The 18,294-nt window shown below is 43.7% G+C and overlaps 1 protein-coding gene across 1 annotated transcript in view; it reads right to left on the bottom strand.

The window, feature by feature from the left end:
* The window catches only part of CSMD1 (CUB and Sushi multiple domains 1), a 1,120,396-nt gene extending 1,105,427 nt beyond the window's left edge, over positions 1 to 14,969 (bottom strand). Inside the window, exon 1 of the mRNA XM_069011476.1 lies at positions 14,903 to 14,969. Coding sequence (XP_068867577.1) covers positions 14,903 to 14,969 — 67 coding nt within the window. The remainder of the gene's footprint in view (positions 1 to 14,902) is intronic.
* Between the last annotated feature and the right edge of the window lie 3,325 nt (positions 14,970 to 18,294).

The following is an 18,294-nucleotide window of genomic DNA, read 5'->3' as shown; positions in this document are numbered from 1 at the left end:
AGTTCTGTGCTGGGCGAAGTATTTCTGAAGAGCTGGAAGTGCTCAGTGAAATGAGCAGGTAGAAGCTTCAAAACAAGAAAAATGCAGTGTTTTTCCACACAGCAGGAGTTAAATTGTGAAACAGATTGTCAGAAAATAGTGTGGTAGTCTGAATTATGAATAGGTTCAAGAACAGATTCATTAAGGTTAAATTTGTTGATGGATGTTGAACATAGATGCAACCTCTGGCTAAGAGTTCTCTAAACTGGCCAGAGGCTGCTAAAATATAAGCCTGTCTGTATCTTGCTTCCTGCAATTTTTTTCTCTATGCATTTGCTAATGGCCATTGTCAGAGAGAGGTTATTTTGGTCTGATTTGATGTGACAATTTTTGCATTTTTAAATATGTGAAGACATAAACTTAACCAAATTCATAGGACGTGCACAAAATCTGGGCACAGTTTATGTCCCTCACTTAATTTTTCAGGTTTTAAAGGAGTGCCCTGTGCCCATCTTCAGCCTTTGTGCTGGTTGCCCCCAGTGCAGAAGTCACCACAGATTAGACTCTGGGCATTTTCTTCCTTGAGAATGTTAAACAGCCACGTTGGGGAATAATAAAGAAGGTATCTTTTACTCCTTCAGCAGAAGAGGAAATAATAGAGTGCCTGGAACAAGATAAGCTCTGCAAAACGAAAATTTTAAAGAAAGAGTGAGGGAAGAAGAAAGAGAAATAGTGCTTAATTATGCAAATCTGATGGTGCCAGCCCTGCCAGTCCTACAAGATAAAAACCATGGTTTTCAGCATGTCAGCACAAAGCCTGTATCAGCCTAGCACCTGAACTGCCATGCCCATGAGGGCACCAGTCACTCTTTGAGACCACATCAGACCTTCAGTGGCACCAGAACTTCCACTGAGATCAACTGCCAGCAGATGCTTCAAGTTTTGAGGTATACTACCAGTTCTGCTTAGTAGGACTACATCAGTATTCCTGTGTTACTGGTGGCAAAAAGGGAAGCTGATTATGCACTGTTCTCCAGTAAAACAAATGCAAGCAATGGAAATCAGAAAAAAATCCTGAATTATGATTGATGGTTATGAGGGAACTAATTTGGGCTATGTCCTCTGTAAAACATAGGGCAGCATGAAACTCCTATGGCCTAAGTTTCAGAAGATAAGGGTTTATGTTTAATTCTTGGCATGGGAGAAATAACATTTCCCAGACTTGAGTTTCTTGTCACAATGTTGTCCACCTTGTCCATTTCATCTTCTCTACGTTCATATAATCATTTTTATCATGGGTCCCTACACTCTGGGATATACCATAAAGCAAATTAATAAATCACACCACACCTATGTCACTGCCTAACAGACTTTAAGAATAAATGCAATCATAGACAAAATATCCTAGAAAAAAAATTGAGTGGAAGACGGCAAATGGCAAGAGTAGGGATTGATTTAAAAAGTAAAATAGTCCTGACTGAAACCCCTGTTAAATGCTGTAGCATTTTTTTCATATGTAGCTTCTTTTTTGAGATAGCTTATCTTCTTCAGTGGCACTACTGAAGAATGTGTCAATGAAATACAAGAATGATTTCCATCAGCTGTCTATGCTGAATGCTCATCTTTCATCTGACACAGTCTGTCACCGCAATGGCTCGTTTTTTTACACTGGGCAGTGTATTATCCTTCTAGAATCAAAGAGTAGGGTTTTTTTTAATTGAGTTTTTACCCCCAGGGGACCTGATTCTCATGCACATTTGGGACAATACCTAAGACAATAGCAGCATAACTGAGTGGATCTGAGCAGCAAACTGCTGTTGAGAAAGTACAAAAATGCTTCTGATTTACCTGTACCTGCAAGTACCAGTGTTATGTGACTGCACCAGGTTGGCCCTGGCTGGATGGAGCTTTCCAACAAAGCTGCTCTATCTCTCCCCTCCTCAGTTGGACACAGGAGAGAAAATGTAATGAAAGGTTCATGGATCGAGATAAGGACATGGAGAGATCACTCACCAGTTACTGTCATAGGCAAAACAGACTCCACTCAGGGAAATGAGTTTAATTTATTAACAATCAGATCAGAATAGGATAATGAGAAATAAATCCAAGTCTTAAAATACCTTCCCCCAACCCCTCCCTTCTCCCAGGGCTCAAATTCATCTCTGGTATTTTCTCTACATCCTCCCCCTAATGGTGCAGGGGAACAGAGAGTGGGGATTACAGTAAGTTCACCACAGATTTGTCTTAGCTGTTCCTTCCTCCTCAGGAGGAGGACTCACACTCTTCCCCTGTTCCACCACATGATCCCTCCACAGGAGACAGTCCTCCATGAAATTCTCCAATATTAGTCCTTCCCATGAGCTGCACTTCTTGACAAACAGCTCTGGCATGGGTCCCTTCCATGGAGTGCGGTCCTTAAGGAACAAGCTGCTCCAGCAAGGGTCCCCTGTGGGATCAAAAGTCCTGCCAGCAAACCTGCTTCAATGTGGGCTACTCTTTCCATGGATCCACAGGTTCTTCCAGAAATCTGCTCGAGCCAACAGGGTCACAGCCTCCTTCAGGCATCCATCTGCTCTGGCGGGGGTCTCCTGCATGCTCCCCCATGTACCCCCATGGGCTGCAGGGGCACAGATGCTTCACCATGGTCTGCACCACTTACTGCAGGGGAATCTGTGGCACCCAGAGCACTTCCCACCCTTCCTTCTTCACTGACTTTGGTGCCTGCAGTTGTTCCTCTCCCACATTCTCACTGTTCTCTCCCAGCTGTAGTTGCACAGGTTATTTCTCTCTTCTTAACTATGTTCTCTCAGAGGCTCTACCACTGTTACTGGTGGGCTTGACTTTGGCCAGCAGTGGGTCTGTTTTAGAACCAGCTAGCACTGGCTCTATTAGGAGAAGCTTCTAGAAGCTTCTCAGAGAAGCCACCCTGTAGTATCCCAGCTACCAAAACCTGGCCACACAAAACCTATACAGTGACAAAGCACATTCAAAATATTTATACTAATACATCCATCCTGCAAATATGGTGTACAGAATGATGCACAATATCAAAAGAAGTTTAGTATCTATTCTACAGTGGTAAAACTGGGTAGATACTTTTTTTTCCACCAGAGCCTGCCCAACCCTTACAAATAGCCTGTTTCTTAAAAAGAAAAATGGAGCCACAAGAAACTATATTTAGTTGCTGTCAATAGGGGATAAATGTAAAAATGATGAATACTCATAGAGGAAATATAAGTGGAAGGTCTAACTGATTGTTTTTAGTTCTGGCCATGGACAACAGCCTCCATTATGCAGTATAGACAGTAGTGTTTGAGTCGGCTTCACTCCAAATTCTGATTTTTGTTTGCTTTGTAATCACAATTGCTTTGTTCCGGGCTACATCAGATCCAGGTTGTTTTTTTGTTTCTTTGAGGTTTTTTTGTTTGGTTTGTGGGGTTTTTTTTCTGTTTTGGTTGTTGTTTTAATATACAGAATTACTTAAGTACAGCAGTTTTAAAGAAAAATTTCAACTTTCCGCGACGAATTCTTCTTCCTAAAACAATTACACAACACGAATAGGTTTGGAAACTTTGCTTAATTCAGATACTACCTGGGAGATAACAGTAGTAAATGCTTAATACTGTTGACTATTTGTTCCCTTTACAGCCCTATATTGCATTCAGATTATGAAGATTCTCCAGTGTAAAAGTAAGTACAGCACAAATTTCTTTATGTTCAAAAGTGCTGAGATCTGTCGTTTTCTCTTATGGCAGTGGGAACTGCAGGTATTTGGCGCAAGCAGTACCTTCTGCCTTCTTCCCAGCATCCTTAAACTTAACGCTAAAACTTGTTCTGCAGGTAAAATGAGCTCAGGCATTTTTTATTGTTCAGTATGCCCCTGTTCTATTATTCAACAAATGGATCTTCTCTTCCATCAAATATTTTTGAAAAAGATGGTTGTTTCTCCTTCTGAGTGCCTAGCCCCTGATGTACCATAAGTACTCAATCCACAAGCCTGTTTCTTTACCAAATATTCCTATAAGTATCATTTTTCCTAACACTGTGGATACACCGAGATGCATTACCAGTAAAGTGGACTTACAAAGTCAGTAAGGAATTTCTGTCAGTAAGATGGAAATAAAAATCTCTACACAACATGAAATCTTGGCAACCCATCCTATAGTCCTTATCCAGTCAGCTCCCATTCTGAAGGCAAGGGGACAGAAAGGCTTGAGAAAAACAACCATGCTTGCAGATGTTGAAATTACTGTGGTTCAAAGTACCATGCAAATAAAATAGTTTAAAGAAGATGCATGAGGTGAACTGACAGAAGACTCCAGCTCAGTCACCTTATCCCATATATAGAAAGGAGAGATCTGCATTTACCATTTCTAGCAACAGGAACTCAGATTTATGGATGCAACAAGAATAAACACTAATAAAAAAATCAATTAGGTGTCTCTGTTTAAAGAGAACTAATAATTTGAGTATATATGACAAAAAAGGAAAACAGAATTCACTTTGACAAAACAACTTCTCAATTTTCTTTCTAATGTGATATGACTCATCTCAAATCTATTGCAAAGCAGTAAACAAACTACACCAACACAGTGGCCATCATCTGCCAGGAACATTTTAAAAAGAAAATCATTACTGAGCTACTTTTCTTGTCTTCTATACAGAGAAATGTATTTTCCCAGGAGAAACAGCATTTCACATTATCTTCTTTTCGTTTACCATGTTTTCATGAGCATTAACAACAACCTAAGGAATACCTCATTAAGCCAGTAATTTATTTCTTAGGAATTGAATTAAATTAAATTAGTTTGGACTAGTTTTAGTTCTTTTTCAAAACAGTCTATTTCAATTAAAACAAATAACAAGAGGGAAGTTCAGTTTGATTACTAATAACAATGTACTGGGGACTTATCTTGGATAGTAATTTCTAAGTGCTAAAAATATGTGGACAACAGCCTTTTGATTTTATTTCTCATTCATTGATCTAATGTTATAATTGTAACTGTAACAAAAATAAAATGTTTAGTCCATTTTTGTTCTATAATCCTTCTGTAATCTAATTACCTCAAAATAACTGCAAGATAAAATACTGTCATGAGGATCAAAAAGACATCTATAAGTTGGCCTCTCCATTATTCATTATCCATTTCATTTTTATAACTATTTATTACTATCATATAGTTAATAAACAAAATCTAAGTCTCTTGATAATCCATCTGAAGTCAGTTCACTGCAGATGTAAATCATCAGAAAGCCACAAAGAATGTTACATGATGTTACATTTTTTGCAATAGTTCTTGTTTGTAGATCTTACAATCTTTTGGGTCGGGCCCCTACTGTGTTAAATGATACTAAATTGAAAAAAGAGAGCAACTTCAATTTCCAAAATATCCCCAGATTCATTGCTTTAAAGAAATTACTTCGAAGCTTCTCAGGAGTTGACAAGAAAAATCTAAATTGTCATGGCAACGTGGGTTGAAGAAATCCTTCTTTGCTGTTTGCATAGATCATCTCCATGCTATCAGCCTGTTTACTAAATGTTGCTAAAGAAAGCAATTAAAGGTTAATCTTTCCTCAGAACCAAATAAATTATATAACTGGTGAAAACCAGTGGAGTGAGATATATTTCAGATAGGTCAAAAAAATTTGAGGCATCATTTATCTTCAAGCAAACGACACCAAGTTGCAGTGCAGTCTACATGCTGAAGAGAAGCAACAACATCCAGCCAGGACAGGCTTGGGAGGTGGACCTGTGCAAACCTCATGAAATTTAACAAGATCAGTTTTAAGGTTCTGCACAGCAGCTGGGTCAATCCCAAGCACAAACACAGGCTGTAAAGAGAATGGATTGAGAGCAGCCCTGAGAAGAAGGACATGAGGGTGTTGGTGGATGAGAAGTTCAATGTGACACAGCAACGTGCTCTTGCAGCCCAGAAAGCCAAACATATCCTCAGCTGCACTGAAAGAAATGGGACCAGCAGGTCGAAGGAGGTTGTTCTGCCCCTCTACTCCCTCTCATGACACCCCTCCTGGAGTCCAGCTCTGGGCCCTTGAACCTGTAAGAATATAGACCTGTTGGAGCAAGTCCAGAGGAGGCCATGAAGATGATCAGACAGCTGGAGTACCTCTCCCATGGAGACAGGCTGAGAGAGATGGGGCTGTTCCGTGTGAAGAGGAAAACTCTCCAGGAGACTTTAGAGCATCTTCCAGTACCTAAAGAGGGCCTGCAAGTAAGACAGTGAGGGACTTTTCACGAGAACATATAGTGACAGGAGAAGCAGGAAAGGCTTCAAACTGAACAACAGTAGGTTTAGATTAGACATTAAGATGAAATTCTTGACTGTGAGGATGGTGAGGCACTGGAACAGGTTGCCCTGAGAAGCTGTGGATGTTCCATCCCTGAAACTGTTCAAAGTGAGGTTGGTTGGGATTTTTAGCAACATGATCTATTGGAAGGTGTCCCTGCCCACAGCAGGGGGATTAGAATAAGGTGATGTTTAAGGTCCTTTCCAACCCAAATAATTCTCTGATTCTAAACAGCATTTTGGTTAATTTTGTAACTAAGAGTTTGAATTTTTTTAATGGTATTCGATTTATTCTAGCATCCTCGTTCTCTATGTGATATGTGGCCATAAAAAAGGTGAGATACAAAGTCTTTTAAGGTTAATGAGACTTTTTAAATTCCATTAGTTCCCCTTTGGATCAGTTAAGACCTTTGTATCAGGTCCTAACTGGTCAAAATCTGTTATAAAGCAATCCAAACTACTTCACTGACAACTAGAGTCTATGTCCAACATACCTAGTTCAGCATAGCAGAATGCTTTTCTTTCCTACAACCAGCAGATTTTTCAAGTTAACTACCTTATGTACCAGGAAAAAAGAATGGGAAATTTCTGTATTTTCATTTATGTTAATTAAATTTCACGATAAAGCCTCCCCTATACAGGTTTCACAGGAAAGCTAGACAGAAATATTTGAGTACAGCTAATGATCAAAATGCTACTCCTGCTGCCACTGTTGACTTCATAAAATCTATTAACACTACATTCTTCAGTGTTAGAGCCACTGCAAACAATGGGTCAAAATGTCTGCTGAGGATATTTATGTGCTAAGATAAAGAAAATCAATTTAATTTCTCAAGAGAGATATCTACAAGTGCAGAGGGTCACTGATTGTGATATTAGCAGTGGTTTGATTGAACTGAGGTTCTGAAAGTGAATTATGTTTCCCCCTCCCCCTCAAAAAAATGCTTGCTATGACTCAATCTACGTATTATAAGAAACATCAGCAGGATACCAATAGAGAATCTGGCTGCTGGGGCAAAGCTAAAATAGTGTACTTAGTCACTTGAATGCAGTCAGCTTCTGCATTGATATCCCACAAACATTAGTGAGAACAGTGTGATTTGTCATGACCATTTGTTTCACAGCCAGAAGCATCCAAAATTAGTCTAAAAATAAGTTAAATTTTGCGCTTTTTTTTTATCAAAGTGGCTTTTTCAGAAATTTCACTGTGTAAACATCATTCTTTCTTTCCTTTTTTCTTGCCTTCACAGTCACCTGCATTTTTTTGCTAGGTTCAGGGCAAGGCAGGTTCTGTAAGCTCATGTATATTTCTGCAATATCTAGCCACTTGCTTCCCAACATCAGCTGTCTCTTGACAAAGTGACCTCCCTGTTCCTTGCAACTCCATCTGTGTTGTGCAGCAGCAGTGTGATATGGGTCCCAAGTTACATGGTGTGTCTTATATGCACTTCAGGCTGAACCCCGAGGCACTCATACAAGGCAAGCTCAAGCACAATGCCCAAAGCCAAGGATCTCAGCCTGTATTCTGGATACACTCTGCAAAGCAAGCCAAGCTAACCCATCCATTTTAGCAGCAGGCATTGCAAGCACAGTGAGGAAGCTTTAAAATCCAAGCCACAGCTGGGCCAGTATTTAAAAAAGAAAATAACCTGGTTATTTTCCCCAATGTGTTTAGGCCCATCCTTGACCAACTTTCAAGTAGAGACCAAGGCTGGCTACATTTTTGTTCCCAGTGCACCGTAAATTGCTTGTGCTTCAGCACCAGTGTAAGCAAAATAAAAGTTTGAATATTTGTGTTCTTTTGGAGTTTATATGTGAACAAAATATGGCAAGTAATAAAGGTCAAAGGAAGTAAACAAACGTATCATGGCTATATTTGATCTGCAAATCATAGGATGGGTGAGGCAAAGATATCCCTAGACCCCGATTTACTCTGTGACTAATGTCAAAGGTTTGCTGCAAACTTTAGAATTAAAAGAACATTTCAATAAAAACCCTCAAACATAGGTTTAGAAATGGTTCTCTAGCAAAAAAAAAAAAAAAAACAAAAAACAAAACAAGGAAAATTATCGGACAAGAAAGAAAAAATTAAAAAAAAAAAAGAAAAACGTAATGTTTGGCAAAATAGCATGAAAGAAACATTGCCTTGCAATTGAATACAAGACATGAAGCAAGTACTGCAAAATATAATTTTTAAATGCTGACCATATTTCATGCAAATTTTCAAAACAAACACTGCATAAAAAGTTGTATTCATTATTATTTATTCAGGTCTGTGTCAGCTGCAATGCTGCAAATGTTTCTGTTGGAAAGCCACTGTACAACAAAGACATGAATACAGAACATGATTCGGTACTTCAGTATCCATAAGATACTCTAAGACAGACATAAAACATGAAGAGACTAAAATGATACTAGGTTTTTCTGTGTATTGTTCTTCATAATTTCTTTAAAGGAAAAAGCAGAGAAAAAAATGAAGGTAGAAGTCAGTTGCCCAGAGATACCAAAGACACTGTTTAAAAACAAATTGCTTCCACATATACATAAATACATTAATATTATCAAGGTTGGCTGCTGTGATTCACCTAGTTTTCCCTTTTTAAAGTCATTCATGAATGCAAACATTGTCAGAACTTCTCATCCACAAGAGCTCAAATTAAACAGGGTCTGACTCCACTATTCAGCTGCAATATCTACTTTGCCTGGATTATTTGGAGTAGCAATCTGTTCAAAAGTAGCCAATTGAGCTATTTCTGAAATCAGTACAATTTCTGTTTCCAATGCAGCAGAATTGGAATCTCACAACTGCCTGAAGTTACCTTTCACTTGACAGGGATGAGACAAGAAATTTACTTGAAAGAAGTCAAATCACTATTTCAGAACATGCATGAATTTATCATTAAAATGTATAATGAAATAATTAAAAAGCTGTAAGAAACTGTGATTAATTTTTATGATGGAAATTAAAGTATTATTATAATTGCTAGAAATTGTGGTATTTTTTTCCTTATTTTTTGCGGAAAGCAGATCATTCATGATATTCGGATTAATCAAGAGTTCTGGTTAATCATCAGCAATGTAAGAGTGATTAAATCTTGCCTTGTCCTTTAACTGAATGTGCCCTCCAGGTAAAAATGGCAAGAAACTACCATCACTTTCTTTTCTTTTTTTTTTTCTATATTGAAAAAAATTATTGTCTCTGAGAAAGTAAGACTTTTTGTTAGAAATAAGAGGCATTATTCCTCTTGAAAGAGTTTCCAGTGCATGCATGCCTCCATTTACCATTCAATTACTAAATGCAGACAACTGATATATGTTGCCTTTGGGTGTCAATATAACACTAACAATAATCCAAGTAATTTGTGTAAGTAGTTATTCCTCTGAGAAATGAGAAATACAGTGTAGATTTTCTTAAATGTAATAGAAATGTCATATAGTGAAGTCTTTCACCCAGCCAGAACAAAGATGTGTCAGGACAAAGAAAGATCTCACAGCTTTCCTCAGGCATTAATGCCATTTTTTCCTATTTCAAAAGTTAGTGGTTGATAAAAATCGTTTAAGGGAAATTACAGTTGACGTAGAAAAGTAAAACTTCTAAGTAAAAGAAAGTGATTCATACACTTTAGGAGAATTTCCATATGATTCCTACTCTTTGCTCACTGCAAAAATTGGAAGAACATCCAATTTATCTCAGTCTAATATGGCTAATTTTGCAGCCATATGGAGAACCAGAGGCCAGATTCTTATCCTGTGACCCTGACTTGAATCCAGTTGTACACTTGAGTTTTATTAGAGATCACATCTCACACTTATGCCACTGCTTCAGTGGATTGTACAGTTAAACCAGCAACTCCCCTTTCCACACTGCATCCCCTGCCGGCTACAGGCAGCCCGGCACCATGCTGCAGTGCCTGTGCTCACACAAAAAGCCGCTTGCCAGCAGAATAATGTCATCATGGCCAAAGAGAAACACAATGGTTCAATACAGATTTGAGCAAGATGAAATTACATCTTATCTTTAAATCCACTGGAGGTTTTATACAGTCACACTATCAAGCAGTTACTTCTCCAAGGAAAAGTTATAAGAGGGAATTTAATGTGATGGTGTATGGATTACATCTTGAAAAAGTTGAAAACAGTGGTCCCTGAGGCTTTTTAGCCTTTCTATAGAGCATGGTAAATCTTGAATGCATAGCTCAAAATATTTACAGTTTCAGATTGTTCCTAATTTGTTTGGACAAGAATTTTTATGAGTGTAAATGCTATTGAGGCCTAAGTGCCATAGATGTCTTTTTCAAACTTCAAACAAAACTTGTGTCTATCAATACATATGTAATACTAATACCACACCATGAGTAAAAATAAGATCAAGTGCTTGTATAGACAAAGCAGTCTGCAGGGGGAAAAATGACAACTGCCCCTCCCAAACAAAAATACACCATTGTCTGATCAAAGTCATACATGTCTGTATAAAGGGACATGCAAGTGAGAGTCAGTAGAATTGACAGATTTGCAGTACAGACAATTTGCAGAATGGTTCTTATCTATACAAATCAGAGATGGTGCTGAAGTGCCGTCACAGATTTCAATACATCCGGAAGTTCCATATGTGCTCATGTTTGCACGTGCCTGTAGACCATCTCCAGCTCCTCACACCACTATCCTGTTCCACACACACACACACACCATAGAAACTGATAAACCTTTACTGGCTGACAGTGGGAATTCAAACCTCAACCATGGGCTCAAGAGTCTAAAATGAGTGTTTGGGGAATCTTTGTTTAATTGATATGCTCTCCACTAAATTGTATTCAAGCTAACCAATTTTCCTATTCCTATACAAAGTTAAGGACTATACACATCTTGATGCAAAAAAATGGGGCAGATACAGAGCTTACCAAAAAGTAAGTGCACTTTTACTTTAAAATATTATGTGGTCAGAGCTGGATATTCTCTGCTATGACTTTTTATGGCAAATTTCTCATTGGGCTGGGGGATGGAGAATGCATCCATCAAATACTTGGTTTTGCAGCTGGGTATTCAATACCTTGCTCTGATGTTCTTTTAAAAATTCCTTTTTTTCAGCTCATTTTCCCCAGAACTGCTTTAGTCTTCTCTGGAAGAGAATGGAGCCTCTCTAGAGAGACCAGCCTTACAGTTTGAACAGCACTGCTTTGGAGAAAAAAAAAATACTTTAAAAGAGACAAACACTCTCAGCCCAACAGGAGTAGGCCTTAAACAGAGTGGTAACTTTGTGTGATGTAGTTATAGCAATTATTTTGACAAAGTGATAGCAGCAAACAGAAGGTACATAAATTGTTTTGAGGTTTATTTATTTATTTTTATTTAAAAAATCCTGAGCTGTAGATATGAGAGTCCTTTCACTGTCTGTACCTAATTTAAGAACAGAAATGTTTTCCCTTTGCTATTTCCATTAAACTGAATGATACCTCTGTGCATAAGCCCACTTATGTACATTTTGTTTGAGGTAATTAGGTGGCAATGAAGGTGCTGTATTTGGTTATCTAAACACATCCAGGAAATTACCTTGAAAACATGTACTGGAACAATTGTAAGTATTAAGCAGTATGTATTTCCACTGAATGTAGGTTCTACTGAATATAGGTTGTCCACAGACCTTAGGTCACAGCACAAACCTATTTTACTCTCTTTTTTCTTGAATTTTAGTCTGAATTCAGTCTAAATCTACCATTTGTTCCATACCAGTATGAATTTTTACAGAAATTATACTGATGTGTTTTGTCTTTCAAGCAAATCAATAGGTTTTTTTATGTTTGTTTTTGTTACAATATAACATATCAGAATTGGCAAATGGCTCTATAAACAAGCCCATCTTAACATGCATAGCTGAACACCATGCTGTCTGTCTTGTTGAAGCATATTTGCTGTGATAGGGTAGCTTCTGGGAAAGCGGTTCCTTTAAATGACTCCATACTAATTTCCCTTGATGTTTAAAGCACAATGAACAGGGAAGAATTCCCCAAATGATTTTCAAAACAGCATCAATTAGATGAAATGAGTCCAAAGAAATGTATAGAACTGCACCTCAAGTCTACCACAGTGAATGACGATGAATGTTCATTTTCATCCTTCCTTGTTCCTTAAAAAAGTTACAGAAAATTGCACAGCAACAAAGGGTTTCCATTTCATTTCATAACGAGGAACGATGTGGAAAGCAGCCCACCTGTCATTTTACTGAAAGATATGGGAACGCCTGTGGCAACACCTCCAGAAATTCAGCACTTGTTTCTTTTTTTGCTCATAAAACCCCCAAACCAAGCAAAACCCGGGTGAATTCCTTTTACGGTGACCAAATGATTTGATGGCAAGGGGCTGGTAAAAGAGAGTTCTGAGAACCTAATAATTAAAATTGTTTTATGTGCTCCTGAAACCCTGGGTCTTTATGTTACTAAGGAAGGAGTTTTTTCACTCTCTGAAGTATAAACGTAATTTCAGCTTCAGGATTACATTTGACTAAATATAGATACCTGTGCTCAATTGCCTGGGAAGGTAAACGGGAAGGAATTATGTCAACTGTCCCCGATGGCTCCCCTTCAACCTGTTGTTTGACTTCAATATTAAGTCAGTCTTTAGCCTTTAAGTAGGTGTGTTGCTGCTTCTCATTAAGCAGGTATAATTACATTCTGCAGAGCAGCATCAGAGGCAGTGCCCAAACGTTCCTGGCAAAGCCTTTGTATGTAAGCAAAACACGTCGGATCGTCGCTGAATAACCATGATCCAGCCTCCAGCTTTTCGTATGTGCTGTCAGCCATGAAAAGAAAACACTTAAATGTCAAACGACATAACTGGCTACAGTGTATTTAACAAATGAGTCGCGGGTGTCGGCCCGCCCCGGGAGCGGCGCGGCCGTGGCAGCAGCTGCCCCTCGTCCCGCGGAAGCCGGGCCCCGAGTGCGGCTGCCGGAGCAGCTCCGCCACCGACCCGGAGCTCCCCGCCCGGCCGGGCCGTGCCCGGGGCAGAGCCGGGGCGCCCGGCACGTGTGCGGGCTGGGAGCGGCCGGCCAGCCCCGCGCGGGCGGGGACCGGGGGAAGGAGGCACCTGGGGGTGTGGGGGGTGGTGATGCTGGAAGTTTGGGTAGGGCGGCCACGCCGAGAAGCCCCCGCCCGCCCCGGGCTGCGTGTGCAGCCGGGCACAGCCCCATCTCCAGGAGCCGCGGATTCACAGCCCAGGAAAGCCGTGCGCCTTTCTCTCCCTTGCTCCCTTCCCACGGAGGCAGCCGGGTGTCGTTGCCCGGTGGACCGCGGCAGCGGCAGGATCCGGGCAGAGGAGGGATGCCATTGGGCTGGCGCGGAGCCGCAGCCGCTCTACCGGACCGGGCAAAGCTCCTGCCCGGCTCCCGGCAACCCGGGCTGGCCTTCTGCCGCCTCTCCCCGCACATTACGGCCGGAGGCTACCGGGGGGAAGGCACCCTGCCGTGCTGCCCAGGTGGGCGAGGGAACCCGGCCGTGGGTACCCGCAGGACGGGGAACACTCCAGCCTCGCCCGCCAACCCGGGCCGCGGTAGCCTTGCTCCCCACGCCTCAGCCGCCCCCGCGCCGAAAAGAGCAGGGAGAAAAATAAAATGGTGGGAACGATGTAAAGCGCCTTGGAAGGGTTAAGGGAGACTCAGACAGTACAAACCGCAAGGGGAACCGTCATCCCGGAGGCAGGCAGAACAACCGGGAGCGAGGTGGGAGAAGACAGAGGCTGCATCGGGGACAGGTGCTCAGCTGCGAGCTGCTTCACTCCTTCCCTCTCTCTCTCCCTCTCCCTCTCACACACACACAGACACAGACTCGCATCTCTCCCAGCATGAAAAAGCGCAGGGCTAATGAGAGGCGAAGTGAATAATGGGGAAGTTGTCTCCAGCGATGAGGCAAGTAATGGGGCTGAGGCCAGCACTGAAGTTGTGTAACCAAATTCTCCACCGTCACCCCCTCGTTTCTCCTCCCTCCCCCATTGATTTTAAGGAGAAACCCAGCTGAGATTGGGAGATTCTCCCCACCGCACACCCAGCAGAGAGGAGTCCTCTTCCCTCGGGCACGGGCAGGCAACTGGCGGAGGTGTCCCCGGCGCCGCATCCCCGCCTCCGCGCAACTTGCGGGGAGCGGAGCCGGCTGAAGGCAGGCGGAGGCGACTCTCCGCGACCACCCACTCCGCGCTCCCCCTCGAGCACGGCAAAAGCCGGGGAGGCGGGAGGAGGGGAGATCCAAACTTGCCAGCCCGGGGACTGTCCCTCGCACGGCAGCGAGTGCCGTTCGTGCGTGCGCGGAGAGCGAAGTGTTCCCAAACTCCGGCGCTGCCCAGGCGGCTGGATGCGCACGGTTCCGCTCGCGGCGTCGCAGCGGCTGCTGCCCAACTCCAGGGGGCTGGTTTCTCCCGGGGGAAGTGACCGGCCGAGAGCCGAGCCCTCGGGGAACACCTATGGGAGGTGGGAGGCAGGGAGAAGGGACACCGGGCTCGAGGAGCCTGCTGTTTGCCGGCGCAGAAAGGAAGCGAGGGAGAGAGCTCAACCGAGCGGCAGAGATTTAGCTGAGGGGTTATGAGTGCCGTAGCCACAGCCTACACGAATGCAATGCAAGAAATCCGAATCTTACCCTGAGCTGCAGTGAGGAGCCCCGCGCAGAGAACCAGCAGAGACTTGAATTTCCTCCACGCAGTCATGTCTGCAGTTATTCCACACACACACACACTCTCACACAAAACCCCCGGCGGGTCTTCTCGGCTGCGACCGTGTCCTCCGAGCGGCAGCGGAGCTAAGGACAGCGCCAAATAACCGCCACAGGGCGAGGAGAGGCGGAGAGGAGCGGTCCGGGTCCCGAGCGCCGCGCAGCGCCCGGCGCCTCCTGCAGGACTGCGCGGGCGGCTCGCTCCGCTCTGCTCACAGACAGCATCAGTCCCGCGCCGCGGCGGGGCTGCGCCGCTCAGCGCCCGCGGAGCCCCGGCGCCGCCGGCCCGCCGCCCGCCCAGGGGAGGGGAGGGCGCGGAGGGAGGGAGGGGAGGCACGCCCGGGGCCGCGGGCAGCGCGGCATGCACGGCCGCCGGCGGGGAGAGCCGGGCAGCGGCGGCGTCGGCAGGAGAGGGATGCGGAGAGTGCGAGGAAGAGGAGGAGGAGAGGGAGGAGGAGGAGGAGGAGGAGGTGGAGGAGGAGGAGGAGGAGAAGGAGAGAAGACGGAGGGAGGGATCGCGGCGAGAGTAGCGCAGGCAGCGCAGCGGAGCGGCTGCCAGCCACACGAGCAGCCGCCGCCGCCGGACTCAACCATCACTTCCCACGGAGAGGGGAAGGGGCCGGCAGCCGGCAGCCGGCACTCGCCGAGCCCGCAGCCTCCCCGCGCCGCCGGACGGCCCCGCAGGGCCGCTGGGCCGGCCGCGGCCTCGCCCCCTGCCCCGGCCGCGGCCCTGGGCGGCTGCTGCCGGTCACCGAAAGGCCCCAGGGGACTGATGGCTTCCCCCGGGCCCGGTGTCCCCCAGCGCGGAGAAGGGTAGTGGCTGTAGGGTTACACCTGCCTGGGAGGCTCCTGCTGCGATTCCCTGGTGCCCTGTCCCCCGGCACTGCCTGCAGTTCGCCTCCCCCAGCCACATGCTGGATGCGAGTGGTGCGGGTGCTGGGGTCCCTTGTCCTAGGTGAAATTCCCCTCTGCTCTCATCCCCGCTCGTGAGAGAGGAAAGCTTTCAGGTCCAAAATGTGCCCTGCTCGTTCCTTCTAAGTTGTTCATCAGAACAAGCTGCTATTCCTGAGAGGAAGGAGATGAGCCAATATCTCCTTGCGGAACACTGCTTTGTCTTTATGTTGCCATTCTCAAGAGCTCCTGTTGCCAAGAGAAATTTCTGCCATTAACAATCCTTCCCAAAACTAAAGAAAAACCAATCAAAATATGACGTCAGTATGCACACAGAGGCTTCCCCACCACCAGCCTGGAGCAGGTAGGGCTGGTTCCTTGAGTCCAAGGGAAAGGAAATGGTGATCCAAGGTTGGCCTGTCACAGGTCCCTATGCTCCAAGGGTTTCTGTGCCAGGCCTACCTTCAAACGGGTGGCAAAAAGGTGCCCAACCCTGACTTTCAATCCTGTATGAATTGTCACCACCACTGCACCCTGGGCCTGACTCCATAATTAATGCTTACCTACATCCGTAATTAAAACACAAAGGCTCATAGGAAGGAAAGACAGAAACACAAGCCCTTTTGGAAAGGTAGTTTCAAGGTTGTAATTATTCACTTATGATGAGTTTTCTTTCATGGGGAAATATGCAAAGTTGTTTTCTCATTCTAAGTTGCATGAAGGTGGTGAATGGGCATTGAACGAGGTAGGCTGACTTTGTAATAAGCTTGTATTTATGTAAAAACGCTGTGGTTCTCACTCGGAAAAAAAAAAAAAAATAAATAAATAAAGCCGAGCCAGGCAGGCTGCCGAGCCAGACGTGGCATTGCTGCCATCTCGTGGCAAGCGCTGCCTCCCTGCCGGGCCCGGGCTGTAGTCCCTGCACTGCCTTTCCCCACAGCTCCCAAACCCACTGCCCTCCCAACACATCCACAGAAGGGATCTGGTCTTAGTTAGCATTCATCCATATTTTAGGAACACCTCGGGGACTCATTTCTTTCCATTCGTGAAAATAAAATGATGCTAATACTTGTTAGTACCAGACATCATGTAGCCAAGCTGCTGTGCAGAATTCCCCAGTCAGAGCTGCTCAGGCTCCTCCACTTATCCTTGTCAGAGGACTGGGGGGAATTCACTAAAGATTGTGAGAGAGATGGAAACGGGCACTAAGCTCAAGCTGAGACTCTTGCTTTCTGGCATCCAGTAGTCTGAGGCTCAGGTTTTTGAATTGAGCAATTGTTTGCAGTGCATTTGGCCCAATAATTTTTTGTTTTGTTGTATTGTCTGTTCAGTTGGGATAGTTGAAAATCATAAATAAACACCATTTATAGCTGCCTGCATCTAGTTGAAAACAGTAACGATGGTATCATTTTTTGCTGTGCTGTTTCAGTAAGCACTCTTGAGAAGTTGCTGTTTAATCCTACTCATGGCACATTCTGCCAAAGCTCCAGTATTATATGATATGTGCCTTCTTGGTCTTGGCTCACACAGCGTAGATTTACTGTATCCGACACCTTTTGTTCTTCTGGGGATTTTCTGGGCTTCACTGAGCTTTTGGGACCCAATTCCTTCCCTTTTGAGCTATACAAGTGTTAATTGTTCCCCTCATAGCACCTAGATAGGGTAAAATAACTAAGCACCACAATCAGTATGACTGCAAAAGATGCCTTCTCTCCTTTCTTACATCCTATGACAGTAAAGCATAACGCATAAACATTGTCGGCCTTTAGCATGTTACTATTTGTCACCTGAGTCAGTGCCTTACTGAGAAAAACAAGACAGCACAGACTGCCCCCCCGAGATGATTGCAACCTCTCAACACACTCGGGTAGCTGTCACAATGACTTTTACAAACCTTGTGTGACACAATTTTTTTCCCAAAACCAAAAAAGCCAGAAGATGACTGTGGAACTGAAGCATAGCATTCCAGGAGGAATCTCCACCAACCTGACTTGAGCTCAGTGTGGAACTGCAGTACCTAAACATGGTCATTACAGAATATGATCTAACCTAATGACTGTAATCTCTCTGTTGTATATTAAGTACCTAATGTACTACCATAAAATCCATGAATTTATGAGTTTGAACAGAGGCAATATTTCTCTCTATTCCCTATAGACGGTATGGGGAGTGTATATGTCAAGACTATTTGTACTAATCAGGGTGATTTAAAGGTAGCTTGACAGGGATTTATTTTCAATTGAGAGCTTGTCCTTTTGCTCCTCTATGCCATATAAAACAAAGGTCTGAAAAGTTAGATTTTCTCTTTTCTTTGAGTTTTTTCAGCTCATTATGTTAATAATACTGAATCCACATTTCTGTGTTGCCATTTTATGGGAGGAAGAAGATGCTTATCTTTCTGTAAGGCACAAGAATATTTGCACAATATC

This window comes from Aphelocoma coerulescens, chromosome 3, assembly GCF_041296385.1.
Source record: "Aphelocoma coerulescens isolate FSJ_1873_10779 chromosome 3, UR_Acoe_1.0, whole genome shotgun sequence".
NCBI lineage: Eukaryota > Metazoa > Chordata > Aves > Passeriformes > Corvidae > Aphelocoma > Aphelocoma coerulescens.
Note: the sequence above shows the minus strand (reverse complement) of the source record. Positions and strands in the feature narration are given on the sequence as shown.